Genomic DNA, 14,363 nt, shown 5'->3' with positions numbered 1-14,363 from the left:
CGCTGAAGTTGCTAGAGGGCCAGACCATTATAAATAGGGAAGCAGTAGAAGTGATTTTTTTCTGAAGATATGGGTAAACAACATGATTTAACAGCCTTTGAACGTGGGATGGACAAACACACACACACACACACACACACACACACACACACTCTGAGTGGCCAGATTATTATGACCACCCCATCAGTACTTCGTTGGGCCACCTTTTGTCTTTAACACTTGGAGTGGGGGAAACGAGTTAAGTCGGCTCGCGTGAATTGCGCGTACTCCGCGGGAGCCGTCTTAACTCGGTTCATATAGATTTGCGGTGGAGTGCGGGAAACGTGTAAACTCGGGCCGATTGTAACTGCGTATTACCAAATATTTGTTTGTTTGCCGTTCACAAAGATACCTACCTGCGTATGCAAACCGTTTCATACCCATTGGGGTAATAGGTATCATAAAAATCCCTGATTTTGCGCGGGAAACCTAAATAATTGCCCGCGCCATCTTATATTTTGGCGGGAAATTCACCCCACACCGGAGTGTTAATACTGCGGTGATTCTTCTTGGCATTGACTCCATGAGATGTTGAAAGGTGATGTGAGGAATCTGACCCCATGCCTGATGAATAGCACTGTCCAGTTCTATGAGATTTGATGGTTGTGGAACCAGCTGCCTGATGGCTCTTTTAACTTCGTCCCACAAATGCTCAATTGGATTGAGATCTGGTGATTGTGGGGGCCACCTAAGCAAGGTAAAGTCTCCCTCATGTTCTTGAAACCACTCCTGCACAATACAAGCACCATGGCATGGCGCATTGTCTTGTTGGAAGAAGCCATCTCCATTGGGATACGTCATCAGCATGATAGGATGAACTTGATCAGCAACGATATTTAGGTATGTTGTGCTGTTCAGAATTGTCCCACACGAATTAAAAGGCCCAAATCATGCCAGGAAAACATGCCCCAAACCATAACACTGTCCCCACCAGCTTGAAGGGTTGTACTCATTCATGTGGGGTGCATGCTTTCATGCTATTTGTGCCAAATTCTCACTCTGCCATCTGCATGATGCAACTGGAAACGTGATTCATCGGACCACATGACTTATTTCCAATGCTCGACTGTCCAATCCTTGTGTTCCTGTGCGAATTGGAGACGTTTTATCTTGGTAACTGCAGACAGCAAAGGTGTTCGAACAGCCTTCGGCTTCCATATCCCATACGATGCAGTCTACAGCTAATTTGCCTACAAACGTCAGGTGGTCATAATAATCTGGCCACTCAGTGTATATGCATACAAATTCTTTGGGTGATCTCTTCCCACCCATCCCCACCTCCACCTTCCCTCTGATATTTCACAGTCTGTTCCATGCTTCTATGTCTGGATTTATTTTGTTCATTAGATTCCACATATGAGTGAGATCATGTGATACTTGTCTTTCTCTGACTGGCTTATTTCGCTTAGCATAATACTCTCCAGGTCCCTCCATGCACAGTTACTATTCTTAAGAAAATCCACGTTTATTGATTTGTGAATATTGTACCAACCTTTCATCCCTAGAATAAATCCCACTTGGTTAATGGCGTATGATCTTTTTAATATATTTCTGGATCAAATTTGCTAATATTTTGTTGAGGATTTTAGCATCTGTGTTCATCAGGGATACTGGCCTGTAGTTTTCTTTTCTTTGTAGTGTCTTTATCTGGTTTTGAAAATAGGATAATGCTGGCTTCGTAGAAAGAGCGTAGAAAGAGCTGGAAGTGTTCCTTCCTTTTTGGATTTTTTGGAATAGTTTAAGGAGGATAGGTGTTAGTTCTTCTTTGAATGTTTGGTAAAACTCCCCTGTGAAGCTGTCGGGAACAGGGCTTTTGTTTGCTGGGATACTTTTTATTATTATTATTATTATTATTATTACTGATTCAGTTTTATCAGTACTTACCAGCCTATTCAGGTTTTCTGATTCTTCCTGGTTGAGTTTTGGAAGATTGTATTTTCCTAGGAATTTGTCCATTTCATCCACATTGTCCAGCTTGTTGGCATGTAGTTGTTCATAGTATCTTCTTATAATCCTTTGTATATCTGAGGTGTTGGTTGTTACTTTGCCGGTTTCGTTTCTGATTTTATTTATTTCGGTCCTCTCTCTTTGTTTCTTAATGAGTCTGGCTAATGGATCATCAAACTTGTTTATCTTTTCAAAGAACCAGCTCTTGGTTTCATTGATTTTTTTGTTATTGTTTTTTTAGCCTCTACATCATTTATTTCTTCTTTATTATTTCCTTTCTTCTACTTACTCTGGGTTATAGGGTTAAATAGTTTATTATTAATTTTTCTTGTTTTTTGGGGTAGGCCTATAGTGCTATGAACTTCCCTCTTAGGACTGCTTTTGCTGTGTCCCATGTATTTTGGGTTGGTGTGTATTCATTTTCATTTGTTTCCAGAAAGGTTTTGATTTCTTTCTTGATCTCATTGGAAAACCATTCATTGTTTTTAATAACATGTTACCATGCGTTTGAATGTTTTTGAATGTTTTTACTATAGTTGATTTCTAATTTTATTCCATTGTGATCCGAGAAGATGCTTGATATGATTTCAATCTTCTTGCATGTCCTGACATGTGATCTATCTTTGAGAATGACCCATGTACACTTGAAAAGAATGTATATTCTGCAGCTTTCGGGTGAAATGTTCTATAAATGTCAGTTAAATCCATCTGATCCAGTGTGTCCTTTAGAGTCATTGTTTCCTTCTTAATTTTCGTCTGGAAGATCTATCCAGTGAAGTTAGTGACTGTACTATGACTAAATTGCTGTCAATCTCTCCTTAAAGTTCTCTAGAAGTTATATATATTTAAGTGCTCCATTGTTGGGTGCATATATGCTTCCCAGGGTTATATCATATCCTCTTGTTGGATTGACCCTTTTAGTATTATGTAGTGATCTTTATTGTCTCTTGTGATGGCCTTCATTTTGAAGTCTGTTTTGTCAGATATGAATATTGCTAACCCAGCTTGTTTGTCATTTCCATTTGCATGGAAAATTTTTTCCATCCCTTCACTCTCTTCCTTTGTGAGTCTTTTGTTCTGAGGTGGGTCTCTTGTAGACAGCATGTAATTTGTTCATGTTTTTGTATCCATTCAACCACCCTGTGTCTTTTGATTGGAGCATTTACATTTAAGATTATTATTGACAGGTACTTATTTATCATCATTTTTATTATTTATGTCTATTTCTCTATTCTCATTTCAGCAGTTTCTTTAGCATTTCTTACAGTACTGGTTTGGTGGTGATAAACTCATTTTGCCTTTTTATGTCTGGGAAGCTCTTTATTTCACCATCTATTTTGAATGATAGCCTTGCTGGATATAGAAATCTTGGTTTCAGATTCTTGCTTTTTATTACCTTGAATACTTCATGCCATTCCCTTTCTGGCAGTTACTGATGAGAAATTAGCTGACAGTCTTATGGGAGCTCCTTTGTAACAAATTGCTTTTCTCTTGCTGCCTTGAAGATGATCTCTTTATCTTTAATTTTTGGCATTTTAATTATGATGTGGCTGGGTGTTTGCCTGTTTGGCTTCTTGTTTGGGAATCTTTGGGTCTCCTGAACTTGTGTGACTTTTTGCTTCATTAGGTTAGATTTGTGCCAGTTTTTAAGGACAACTTGTTTTATACTGAAACGTGAGGCAAACCTGGATAACAGGAGGGAAGTTGGACTTGAAGGACATGAGTGTAAAGAGTAGCTTCAGTGCATAAGAAACAGTGAGAGCTATAAAATAGCAGGAAGGATGTGTTCAGAGGGAATTTTGGAATTTAAGATCTTGAGGATAGTGTGAAACCTGAGAACTTGTCGGAGAAGTTATCAATGAAAATTTCAAACTCACTGAAGTTGATTTCAGGACTTAAAAAAAATGTGAGCACCACAGATGCTAATAAAAGAGCAGTTTTCCTTTTATCCATTAGGTATGTACCATTATGTAAGATACATAAAAGAAGATTGGAGGAATGATATATGAAGAGAGTGGTACTCATAGAGAATTTAGTAAAAATTGGTTGGAAGGTTAATCAATATCATTGTAGGTGCATTGCTAATATGTTAGAACTTTTGTTCATGTTCAGCTTGTAGCTTTGATGTTGCTTGTAATGACAATGTTTCTTTTAAAAGAAAGGATACAAATTATTCTTACCTGTTTGTTGTACAGCTTCTAAAATTTATTAAATCTAAGTAATGTAGTACTTTAATAAATAAAAACGGTCTAAAATGTAAAAAAAAAAAACACACACACACACACACAAAAAAACAGAACAAAACATACCACACATGTTAAAAGATCCATATGAAGTGGTTCTTAACTGTTTTTGGATTACAGATGCTTTTAAGAACCTGGTGAAAGCTCTGAGCTTTGTTTCCAAAGTACTTATATATGAACAAACACAATAATAATAATTTTATAATTTTAGGAAGTTCACAGACCCACTAAAGCCCAGAGAAATCGTGTTTAAGAACAGAAGAGAATTCTATTACTAATTCCTTTGTGAATTAAAAACAGTAGTTGTTTCTATGTATTTTGATGTAATACTGAATTTCAAAGAATGCCCAAAATTAGACTTTCATAGCCAATAGTTCTGGGTTACTTGTGCACTATAGCAGGCAGTCGCCAACTGGTGGTCCGTGGACCACTGATGGTCCGTGAGGTCCAAAAGGTTGGGGACCACTGCTCTATAGTGAGATACCTGTAATCAATGTTGGTAAGAACTTGAACATAATAAGATGATTACTAGTAAGTAATCTGTTTAAAATGATAGTAACTGGAGGTGTTTTAATTATGTAATATTTAATGCTGCTCTGTTATAAGCCTAGAGCCTTTTAATATTTACCAATAAGCAATCAATTTAAACCATTTGGATCTGTATTTCATTCAGCTCACAATTTTCATTCATAGAATATGATCTTCAAGTAGAGTATTTAATAAAGTAAGAACCATGTTTGAGCATGGTATGGCTTTGGGGAGAAAGAAAGATCTGATTACCTTTCTCCTCTGCTTTCTGCTTACTTGCCCCTCCCGGTGTGTGCTAGCTTTTTTCTCCCCTTTTATTTTAGGGTAAATGGGCATCGTTTGTTTCAGTAACAATTGTAAATTGAAAAATCTTTTATATAACTTAGGAGGTAGTAGAATATTCCGTGTTGCTTAAGATAGCTTGAAGTGTTTTTCACCTGCCAAATTGACTACTTTTGGAATTTTATTTCCTTTACTATTGTAGCTTACAGTGATTATTATGTCTGTAAGAGATCTACTCATGTTTTATGATTTTATTTTCACTGCAGGACCGTGTATATGTACAACAAAATAATGTGGAGAATGTCTACAATTTGGGATTAATTATTTTTCGAGATCAAGTTGTACGATATGGCTGTATTAGGGATCATCTACGACAAACATTATTGGATATGATTGCAAGAGAGCGGAAAGGAGAAGTTGTAGACCGGTATTAATCATCTTTTAACTCATTAGATTTTGGTTTTTAGCAGTTATACCCTGAGAACCAATTTATTGTCAAAATTTTATTAAAATGAAAGTTTGATTTTCTAGCACATTATGAAAATTCTCAAAAGCTTATATCACAGTTAACAAAGTTACATAGATGTTAACTTAAAAACACACTTCTATTTTTAGAAGAGACCATTTTAACCTTTAATTTGGTATACTTTTTTTAAAGCAGTTCAGCCATAAGTCTTCCCATTTGATTTTCGTTGTTGTTTTGTTTACATTTCACTGAAAATATTTTATTGGCGTTTTGGATAGAAACGGGAATTTATTTGTGAGGAAGTGTGATTCCGGTCATACTTTTGCTGTAACCAGTACATGGCCTCCTTCTTGCTGACTCTGTGTTGAGCCCCAGTGCAACCTGAACTACATTTCTTGTCTGCAATGCTGAAACCTCGCCTACCCAGCACATAGAATTCCAGGCTGTAGATATCAGTGCTTGGGTCATTTATGATCCCCAGATCGATGTGTTCCTGGATCCCCAAATCAAATTTTCCAATATCTGAGGAGTTATTTTGTAATTCGTACTCTCTCACCTTTAGACCTTTCTACAAGAGTTCTTCTGCCTTGTCCCCACAGGGTATACAGTGGACGGCAATTTTTTCCTTTGATTTTTCATGTATTTTTTATTCTTGCATTTTGTTCTTTTTCTGGCTGGGTGATAACATTTTTTTTTCCTTTGTCTTTTTCTTTAAGGGCTTTTGGCTAGCCTTTCTTGTTAACATATTTAAAGAAAAATGTTGAACATAGTCTAAACCAGCTAAGAAATATTACTGTACTATTCTCATATTCCTTCTAATGATTACAGTGACACCAGCTCAAGTGGCTTGAAACATGCAAGACTGCTTTCTCTGCTTCTCTATTCAAAGCAGCTAATAGAATCCTTACGCGAGGATATTTTTCCATTGATATTTAGGGAGAGTGGAAAAGAGAGAAACATCGATGTGAGAGAAACAAATCAATTGGTTGCCTCCTGCTCGAGCCCTAACTAGGGCCAGGGAGGAGCCTGCAACCCAGGTAAATGCCCTTGACCAGAATCGAACCTGGGACCCTTTGGTCCGCAGGCCAACACTCTATCCACTGAGTCAAATCAACTAGGGCTGTAAAGTTTTTTATTTCCACATCGGTGCCTGGTCAGGATTGCCCAAAAGTCATTTGGTACAAAAATTTACAAGTCGAGCAATGCAGCCTCCTTTCATCCTCCCTTCTTCATGATATAATAGCTTTTTTATTTTGTGTTTTTAAATACATAGGACTATTTAGACATGATATCTTAAGCATATTTCTTTCAACTGTTTAAGTTATCGCATGAGAACAACTTGAGATAAATACCTGTTCAGTCAAGGTACTGCTTTCCAATGAAAATTACTTTAAAACCTCATGTTGCAAAGAAGCTGCTTCTGGGAGATTGGTCACTGTTTTAAAAAAAATATTCTAAACTTTTTAGCTATTTCTGTTGTATTTTTTGTATGTGTCTTTGATGTAATTTGATTTTCAAGTGGTTGTAACTTCTTTTGACAGAGGCGCAATAAGAAATGCGTGCCAGATGTTAATGATTTTAGGTCTTGAAGGACGATCAGTCTATGAAGAAGATTTTGAGGCTCCTTTTTTGGAAATGTCTGCAGAATTTTTTCAGGTAAAAAATTATGTATCAGTGAAGATATATAAATAAGTGCTCTTTTAACACTTGGAGTGCAGGTGAATTTCCCGCCAAAATATAAGATGGCTCTGTCTTTTGGTTTTGTTCCATCCACCAAAAGGGTGGATTACAAACAAATATTTGGTAATACGCAGTTACAATCGGCCCGAGTTTACACGTTTCCCGCACTCCACCGCAAATCTATATGAACCGAGTTAAAGACGGCTCCCGCGGAGTACGCGCAATTCACGCGAGTCGACTTAACTCGTTTCCCGCACTCCAAGTGTTAAGATGTTCTTAAAGTTATTAAATGTGGTTACTAATTTGAATATTTTTTACCTTTTTTTACTGAGGCTCTTATGTTGTAAATTATTTACCCACAAGTTACTATGCAGTGTATAACCAGTGAAGTTTCACTATACAGGCTTTTGATAATATAAGTAACTAGTAAAATAAATGTAGGAAAGTACATGATTCCATAGTGCATATATGTCTTCAAGACTGTTGATTGGAAAACTATAGGTCAGTAAATACAATTGATACACATTTGCAGCATTATATACAACCCAAAACCAACTAAATTGCTGAAAGCAAAGCTAAACTACTACTAATTTATAATGAAACTAGAAGCCTAGCGCACGAAATTCGTGCGCAGTTATGGTCCCTAGTCCTGGCCTGCAATCAGGGCCATCTTCCCCAGCTGCCCAAAGTCGGCCCTGCTCCCCGCCACCACCCACCCCCGGTTCCCCATTCACCATCAGGCGATCAGAGCCTGATAGCCAGGGGGAGAGGGACCGAGAGGTCGGCCATTCTGCCTACTCCCCGCCCCGCCCCCTGCCACCACTCACCCCAGCTCCCCGTTTGCCATTGGGTGATTGGAGTCTGTTGGCCAGGGAAACGGACCAAGAGGTGGTCAGTGTGCCTCATAGTGACTGGTCCAGTGGTCCTTCTGGTTGTTCTGCCATTAGGGTCAATTTGCATATTACCCTTTTATTATATAGGATGATAATAATAATAACTGAGTACCATGACAGATAGAAGACAGTATTTATAAGGTAATGATGATAGCCAGGGATTATTAAGATGATCTCACCAAGATTTTTGTTTGGTGTGTTAATGTATGTTCTTAGAAATTTGATTATTTTCAAGGACTAAGAATACTTTTTGTTAAGATAGTAGGAAGTGTTATTAAATTTATCTATAGTTCATATCAACATGTCTTTTATTATGTAATTCTTAGATATATTCATTAATCCTACTTTCAAATAAGTTTAAATCATTTGGGTTAACATTTATAATTTAGTGGAACCTCTATAAGGTTGGTGTTAGCAGTCAAGATTGATAGTTATTTAAAAGCTCCATTTCTCCAACTTCAGTATATATACTCCTTTGAACCTGAGAGTCAGGGTGGCAGGAGGACTTTAGTAATTAACAGTATGCCAGCAAAACTATATGATAAACATGATGATTCCTTCTAGGCATAACTTTAAATTAAAACAGATCAAAGAAGAATTTGCCACTCTCACTTTGAGTCAGATACTTTATTCTGGCATATGTTTACTTTTGCTGCTATTTGGAGTACATTGGCAGTATTTGAAAAACACTGCTCAAGGATAATGTATTAATTTAGTTTTATGTAAATAGTGCTTTAAAGTATATAACACAGACTGTATGATCATGTGTAATACACTATATAAAGTGTTAATAGTGCTTATTATATTTAGTTTGATTTTTTATACACACTATAGAAATATAGTTAAAAGCAGAAACACATTTTGCTTCTGTGTTTTTAAAGAATCATGCTTCCTATTTGCAGATGGAAAGCCAGAAATTTTTAGCAGAAAACAGTGCTTCAGTATATATAAAGAAAGTAGAAGCTAGAATTAATGAAGAAATAGAACGGGTGATGCACTGCCTTGATAAATCAACTGAAGAGCCAATTGTAAAGGTGGTGGAGAGGGAACTTATTTCCAAGCACATGAAAACTATAGTAGAAATGGAGAATTCTGGGCTAGTACATATGTTGAAAAATGGAAAGACAGAAGGTAAGTCTTAGCAGTTGGAAAAATCCTTATAGTTCTACCAAGTTCTCAGTATTTTTAAATTTTTCTCTCATTAAGATAATGAATGTCAGTTTTTAAGAAGTGGTTTATATCACTAATTTAGTTGTTACTTTGGTAAGATTTAATGGTAAAGCTTTGCATTTATTACTGAGGATTTTAGATGTTTCTAGCGAAGTGACTTTTTTCTATCTTTCATCTTAAGTCTCCTCACTTTGTGTTTTTCTTTACCCAAAAGATAAATGTAATACTGGTGAGGACAACAAGCTCCTCATCTATTCCTGTACTTTGGTGTTATATACTAGAGGGCTTGGACTCTATTCCCAAATACTGTCCTGTAGTTTTTGTGATTCTTTTAAAATCTGAAGTTCCAATCTTAAAATTTTTGTAGGCTTTCCTATGGGAGTTAGTTGTGATAAAGTTTCCAAAAATGCAAAAATGGGTCTCTTTCCTGTTGGTGTATTTAAATAAATTAGTTCATTGGTTTTGGGGGGACTCTGAAGTTATAGACTAAAAAAGGAAAAGGGAGAATTGCATAAAAGTAAAAATAGAAATTTTGAGAACTGTAGCATTTACTCATTTTGGCTATTTACCTTTATTTTTTTGAAAACAGTATTTTGTGACAACTGTAGCATTTCCTTGTGTAGGCTATTTACCTTCATTTTCCTGAAAACAGTATTTTGTGACAAGTACCCAAGAAATAAGGAATCAGTTATGTTGTCCTCACTCTTAATTTTTGAAGTTTTGCTTTAAAACTCTGACTTTATAAATAAATCACTGACATGATATTGAAAAATAAATCTGGTACTTACTCTTCTTTTCTTCTGCTTCTTAGATGAAGTTTTGGCAATGTTTTAGCCACATACTCCTTATAGATGAAATACATATTGCCTATTTGGGGTAATGACCTGTAGATGAAATACATATTGCCTTTTTGGGGTAATGAGCTATAGATGAAATACATATTGCTATTTGGGGTAATGACCTAGGTAGGGAATGAAAAGAAGAATTTTTATGTGAAAAATTTTAAAGAAAGGAGGATATAAGAAAATGGAAAAGAAACATGATGAGAGGTTGTTCCATGCCTCCTTCAATGGAATCCTTGCTTTGTGTTTTGAAATGGTTATATTTGTAAACGTGTAATAAGTTTCTGAAAAGTTTTATATAACTTTGTAGATTTTATTAAAGCCAAAAAAGTTGCATTTTAAAAAACCCTCTGGTAAACATTTTTCTAAAAGCAACAGAACAAAAATCATTTTCTGTATGTTTGTCATGTTTTCTAAAATAAGCTACTCCTGCATGTCTCAGGTCTAAGTAGGGTTAGCAAACTTTCTTCTATAGGAGCAGGCAGTAAATATTTTAGGTGTGTGGGCCATACAGTAAACTACTCATCTTTACTGCATATTGAGAAAGTAGGCATAGACAGTATTACAAAAGAATAAGCTTGACTGTTTCTGTAAAACTTCATTTGATTTATTTTTATATGCTGTACAAAAAGACAATGGGCTGTATTTGTATTTGGTCTATGGACTACAGTTTGATGACTCCTGATGTAAATGGTCCCTGGCAGAGTTGGACTTTATGAAAAACATTTTCCCTATTTAAATAAAATTAGAATCCAAAAATTTTCTAATGTGCTGTTTAGCCATTGAATTAATTCTTTCTTCTCTACCTTGAGAGGCTGGGAGGGGGGAGATTAAATGGGTTGAAGATTAGGGGCTATGAAATGTTTGATGGAGAGATTTTTAGTCATGCCTGAATTATAGTATCTCTATAACCTGGAGACTTTAGTTAAAAGCATTAATTATGCCTGACACATGGCAAGTGCTTAAGTACACGAATGAAGAAATACCACAATAGCTACTTACCATATATAAGCAACTATCTGTGATTCTAAATTAAATTGTAAAAATCTGGTTTCAATTTTCCTGACTTCCCACTAGAAACCTAATTGTGCAATATCTTAATTTTTGCTAGGCTCTGCTCGTGATCATTTTGTCGAGAATAGGTCAGGGTCACGGCTTTACCATTATGAAGCCAAATGTCTCATAAATCAGAAAGTGAAAAATAGTTTTCCCACCATAAGTGGAGGATGAAAAGGATTGACTGATTATCAGATGCAGATAGTGCTGTGAAGTTAAGTTCAAATGGCATCTCATTTTGATATTTAATTTTGAATGCCAAGTATTTTTCATTTTCTCATTTACATCCTCTACTATACCATATATTTATATACAGTGAAAGACAATGAAATGTATTAATTTACATACAGTTAACTATATAGCATATAATTAAGTAAAACTGTGACAGCATAGGAACAAAACAGATAAGTTGGGAACCGTTGTGTTAGAAATATCTGATATGCCAAATTTACTGTAGTATATATCCATACTGTTGAATTTGTAATGCCTATTTTCAACATGAGAAATTTGGTTGTATGCTAAATGAGAAAAACTGTAAGCTTTGTTCAGCGTAGGTTACTTAGGTTTATATTATTGATAAAAACTTATTTTTAAATAAAATTTGTTTTTGCAAGTCACTGAAACAAATTTTAGAAGCCCTTTTTATAAAATTTGCTTGTAAGTATTTTAAAAATACATACAACTTTAGTTTTAGGATCTAAATTTCTCTTGTAAATATAGACCAGCCTAGGTAAATTATTATGGTCTGTTTGCCAAATATAGCCCACCACCAGTTTGGTGGGGGAAAATTTTTTTAAAAGAATATGTTTCATTACACAGAACATTATATACATTTTAGATTTAAAAACTAAGGTTTTATTGAAACATAGTTATGCCCATTTATTGCCTATGGCTTCTTTCTTGCACAGTGGCAAAATTGAATAGCAACAGAAACCATATGTGGCTCACAATCTAAAATATTTACTATTTGGCACTTGACAGAAAAAATATTCTCAGTGTCTAATCTAGAAACTGCTTGTTTTAACTCCATTTTCAAAAGTTCTTGATTATAAAACTTTTTTTGTATTGTTGTAAAGTTCTAATACGATAGTCTCCCTATAAGTTCTTATTTCAAAGAAACATTAGATATTTGGAAAAGCAGTATTTCAACTCTACATTTTAATCCGTGAAAATGATATAAAAAATGGACAGTCTAAAGTTTTTATTCTGAGATAAACCAATTTTTAAAATATAGATACTGGCTTTAAGACATCACCTGGGAAATATTAGAGATTGCTCTGAGGAAAATATTAAAGAATTGGAATTTATGCTGTAAATTTCATGTAAACTTTACCATGGTATGAAATGAAATAAATTCTAGTATATTTGTTTTCATGGTTATTGTTTGAACTTTTAAAATAGACATGCTTAAAAATATCCATAAGACTTTAATGAGTTTAAAAAATTTTTTATTGACTACAAATTACACCATAATGAAAGTTATCCTTATACAGTTTATAGTAATACTAGGTTCTAAATTAGAATTACTTAGGATAAGTTATACAGAAACTAAAAATTGTAGTTTTCATTTTTGTGGCTTTGTTATACAGTTTGGGCATCTTCTCTTCCATGTAAACTAAAATTGCTGAGACATTATATTGATGCTTTCAGAGTGTCTCATCTGAATCAGTATCATAAATTGCAATAATAACCATTAACTGGCCTGTTTATTCCTTTTTTCTGTTTTGCTTGAGGGAGTGGTAGTAGTTTTTCATGTCAACAAATGATTGCAATCGAGAAATAAGTTTAAGTATTACAAATCAGCATGAACAGAGATTCACACTTTTTCTTAATCTTAATGTAGCCGATTTGTGTTTGCTTTCTGATTACAGACCTTGCTTGCATGTACAAGTTATTTAGTCGTGTGCCAAATGGTTTGAAAACAATGTGTGAGTGTATGAGTTCCTATTTGAGAGAGCAGGGTAAAGCCCTTGTTTCTGAGGAAGGCGAAGGAAAGAATCCCGTTGACTATATCCAGGTAGGTAAATACAGAAGATTCTAAGTTTATGATAAACTACTATTGACAGGTACTAAAAAGGTCACTTATTATGACATGTAGTATGTATTTTTTACTTAATTGTCCCTGTGGTAAATTAGTATATATAATTATCCTAAATATTTTGGAGTTTTGCAAAGTATGTATATATTAGGAAGCCAGACTCAGCTACTTTTCATTTATTCTGTCTGGTAAAGACCTTATTTAAATAGTCGTAAGAATGAAAGTTATTCCTTTCTACTTTTTTATATGCTTAAGTGCTCATATTTTAGTGTATTAAAAAAATGTGTTAAATACTTTTGTTTCAAAATGTTTTGCTTTCAAGCAATAGTAAGAGCAAAAAATTTTGTTCCAAATTTTCCTGTTTTAATATAAATAAAAGGCTTTCATGGTACATTTTTTTAGCTATTTTTCTCGGGCTTGCCCACTTAATAAAGACAGGATGGGGAGAAACAAGTAAGGAGGTTCTTTGGTTCATCTTAAGTGCAGTAATACATAAATGAATGATAAAATACTTCTTTATCACTGACATTTTAATACAGGCTTAGATACAGGCTTGAAAATAATATAGAATCTCTAAGTTTAACACTGAATGCACACATTTATATTACCAGCAAAGTTAAAAGAAACGTACATGTTTGCATGCATATTGTTTCTAGAGACATTATTATAATGTATCTTAACTTCCTTTTTTATTTGGAAGGGCTTATTGGATCTGAAGAGTAGGTTTGATCGCTTCCTGCAGGAATCATTTAATAATGACCGACTCTTTAAACAAACTATTGCGGGTGACTTTGAGTATTTTCTCAACCTCAACTCCAGGTCCCCTGAATACCTCTCATTATTTATTGATGATAAGTTGAAAAAGGGAGTTAAAGGGGTAAGTATAGTGTATTTGAAAATACATTTAAATTTTACTTATAGATATAAAATTGTATATAAGCTTGGGAAATCAAATACAAAATTAGGGAATTTTTAAATATAAAAATAAGCATGTGCTGTGCTTAAATGTAAAAGGATTGTTTATGGTATCGAAATGGCCAGAGGTACTTTGACATTTCACTTAACCTATAAAAACAAACAACTACACAGCCATAGCATAGGATATTGTTGCTCTCATCTGGTTCTTGGGGTTATGTATCAGATAATACTTGGGTGCCAGGAATTTGAAGGCATAGACTA

At 34.7% G+C, this 14,363-nt stretch overlaps 1 protein-coding gene across 3 annotated transcripts in view; it reads left to right on the top strand.

Moving 5' to 3' along the window:
• Positions 1 to 14,363, top strand: part of CUL3 (cullin 3) — a 103,464-nt gene that overhangs the window by 66,878 nt on the left and 22,223 nt on the right. For all 3 annotated transcript variants that reach the window (XM_070422245.1, XM_070422246.1, XM_070422247.1), the window contains 5 exons: positions 5,306 to 5,466; positions 7,047 to 7,161; positions 8,981 to 9,209; positions 13,018 to 13,163; positions 13,885 to 14,061. In XM_070422245.1, the coding sequence (XP_070278346.1) occupies positions 5,306 to 5,466; positions 7,047 to 7,161; positions 8,981 to 9,209; positions 13,018 to 13,163; positions 13,885 to 14,061 (828 nt within the window). The remainder of the gene's footprint in view (positions 1 to 5,305; positions 5,467 to 7,046; positions 7,162 to 8,980; positions 9,210 to 13,017; positions 13,164 to 13,884; positions 14,062 to 14,363) is intronic.

The sequence above is a fragment of the Myotis yumanensis genome, unplaced genomic scaffold (genome assembly GCF_028538775.1).
Source record: "Myotis yumanensis isolate MYYU_CA2020_CCGP unplaced genomic scaffold, mMyoYum1.0.hap1 SCAF_8, whole genome shotgun sequence".
In the NCBI taxonomy this organism is placed as follows: domain Eukaryota; kingdom Metazoa; phylum Chordata; class Mammalia; order Chiroptera; family Vespertilionidae; genus Myotis; species Myotis yumanensis.
The sequence above is the reverse complement of the archived record's forward strand: the minus strand, read 5'-3'. Positions and strand labels throughout refer to the sequence as shown.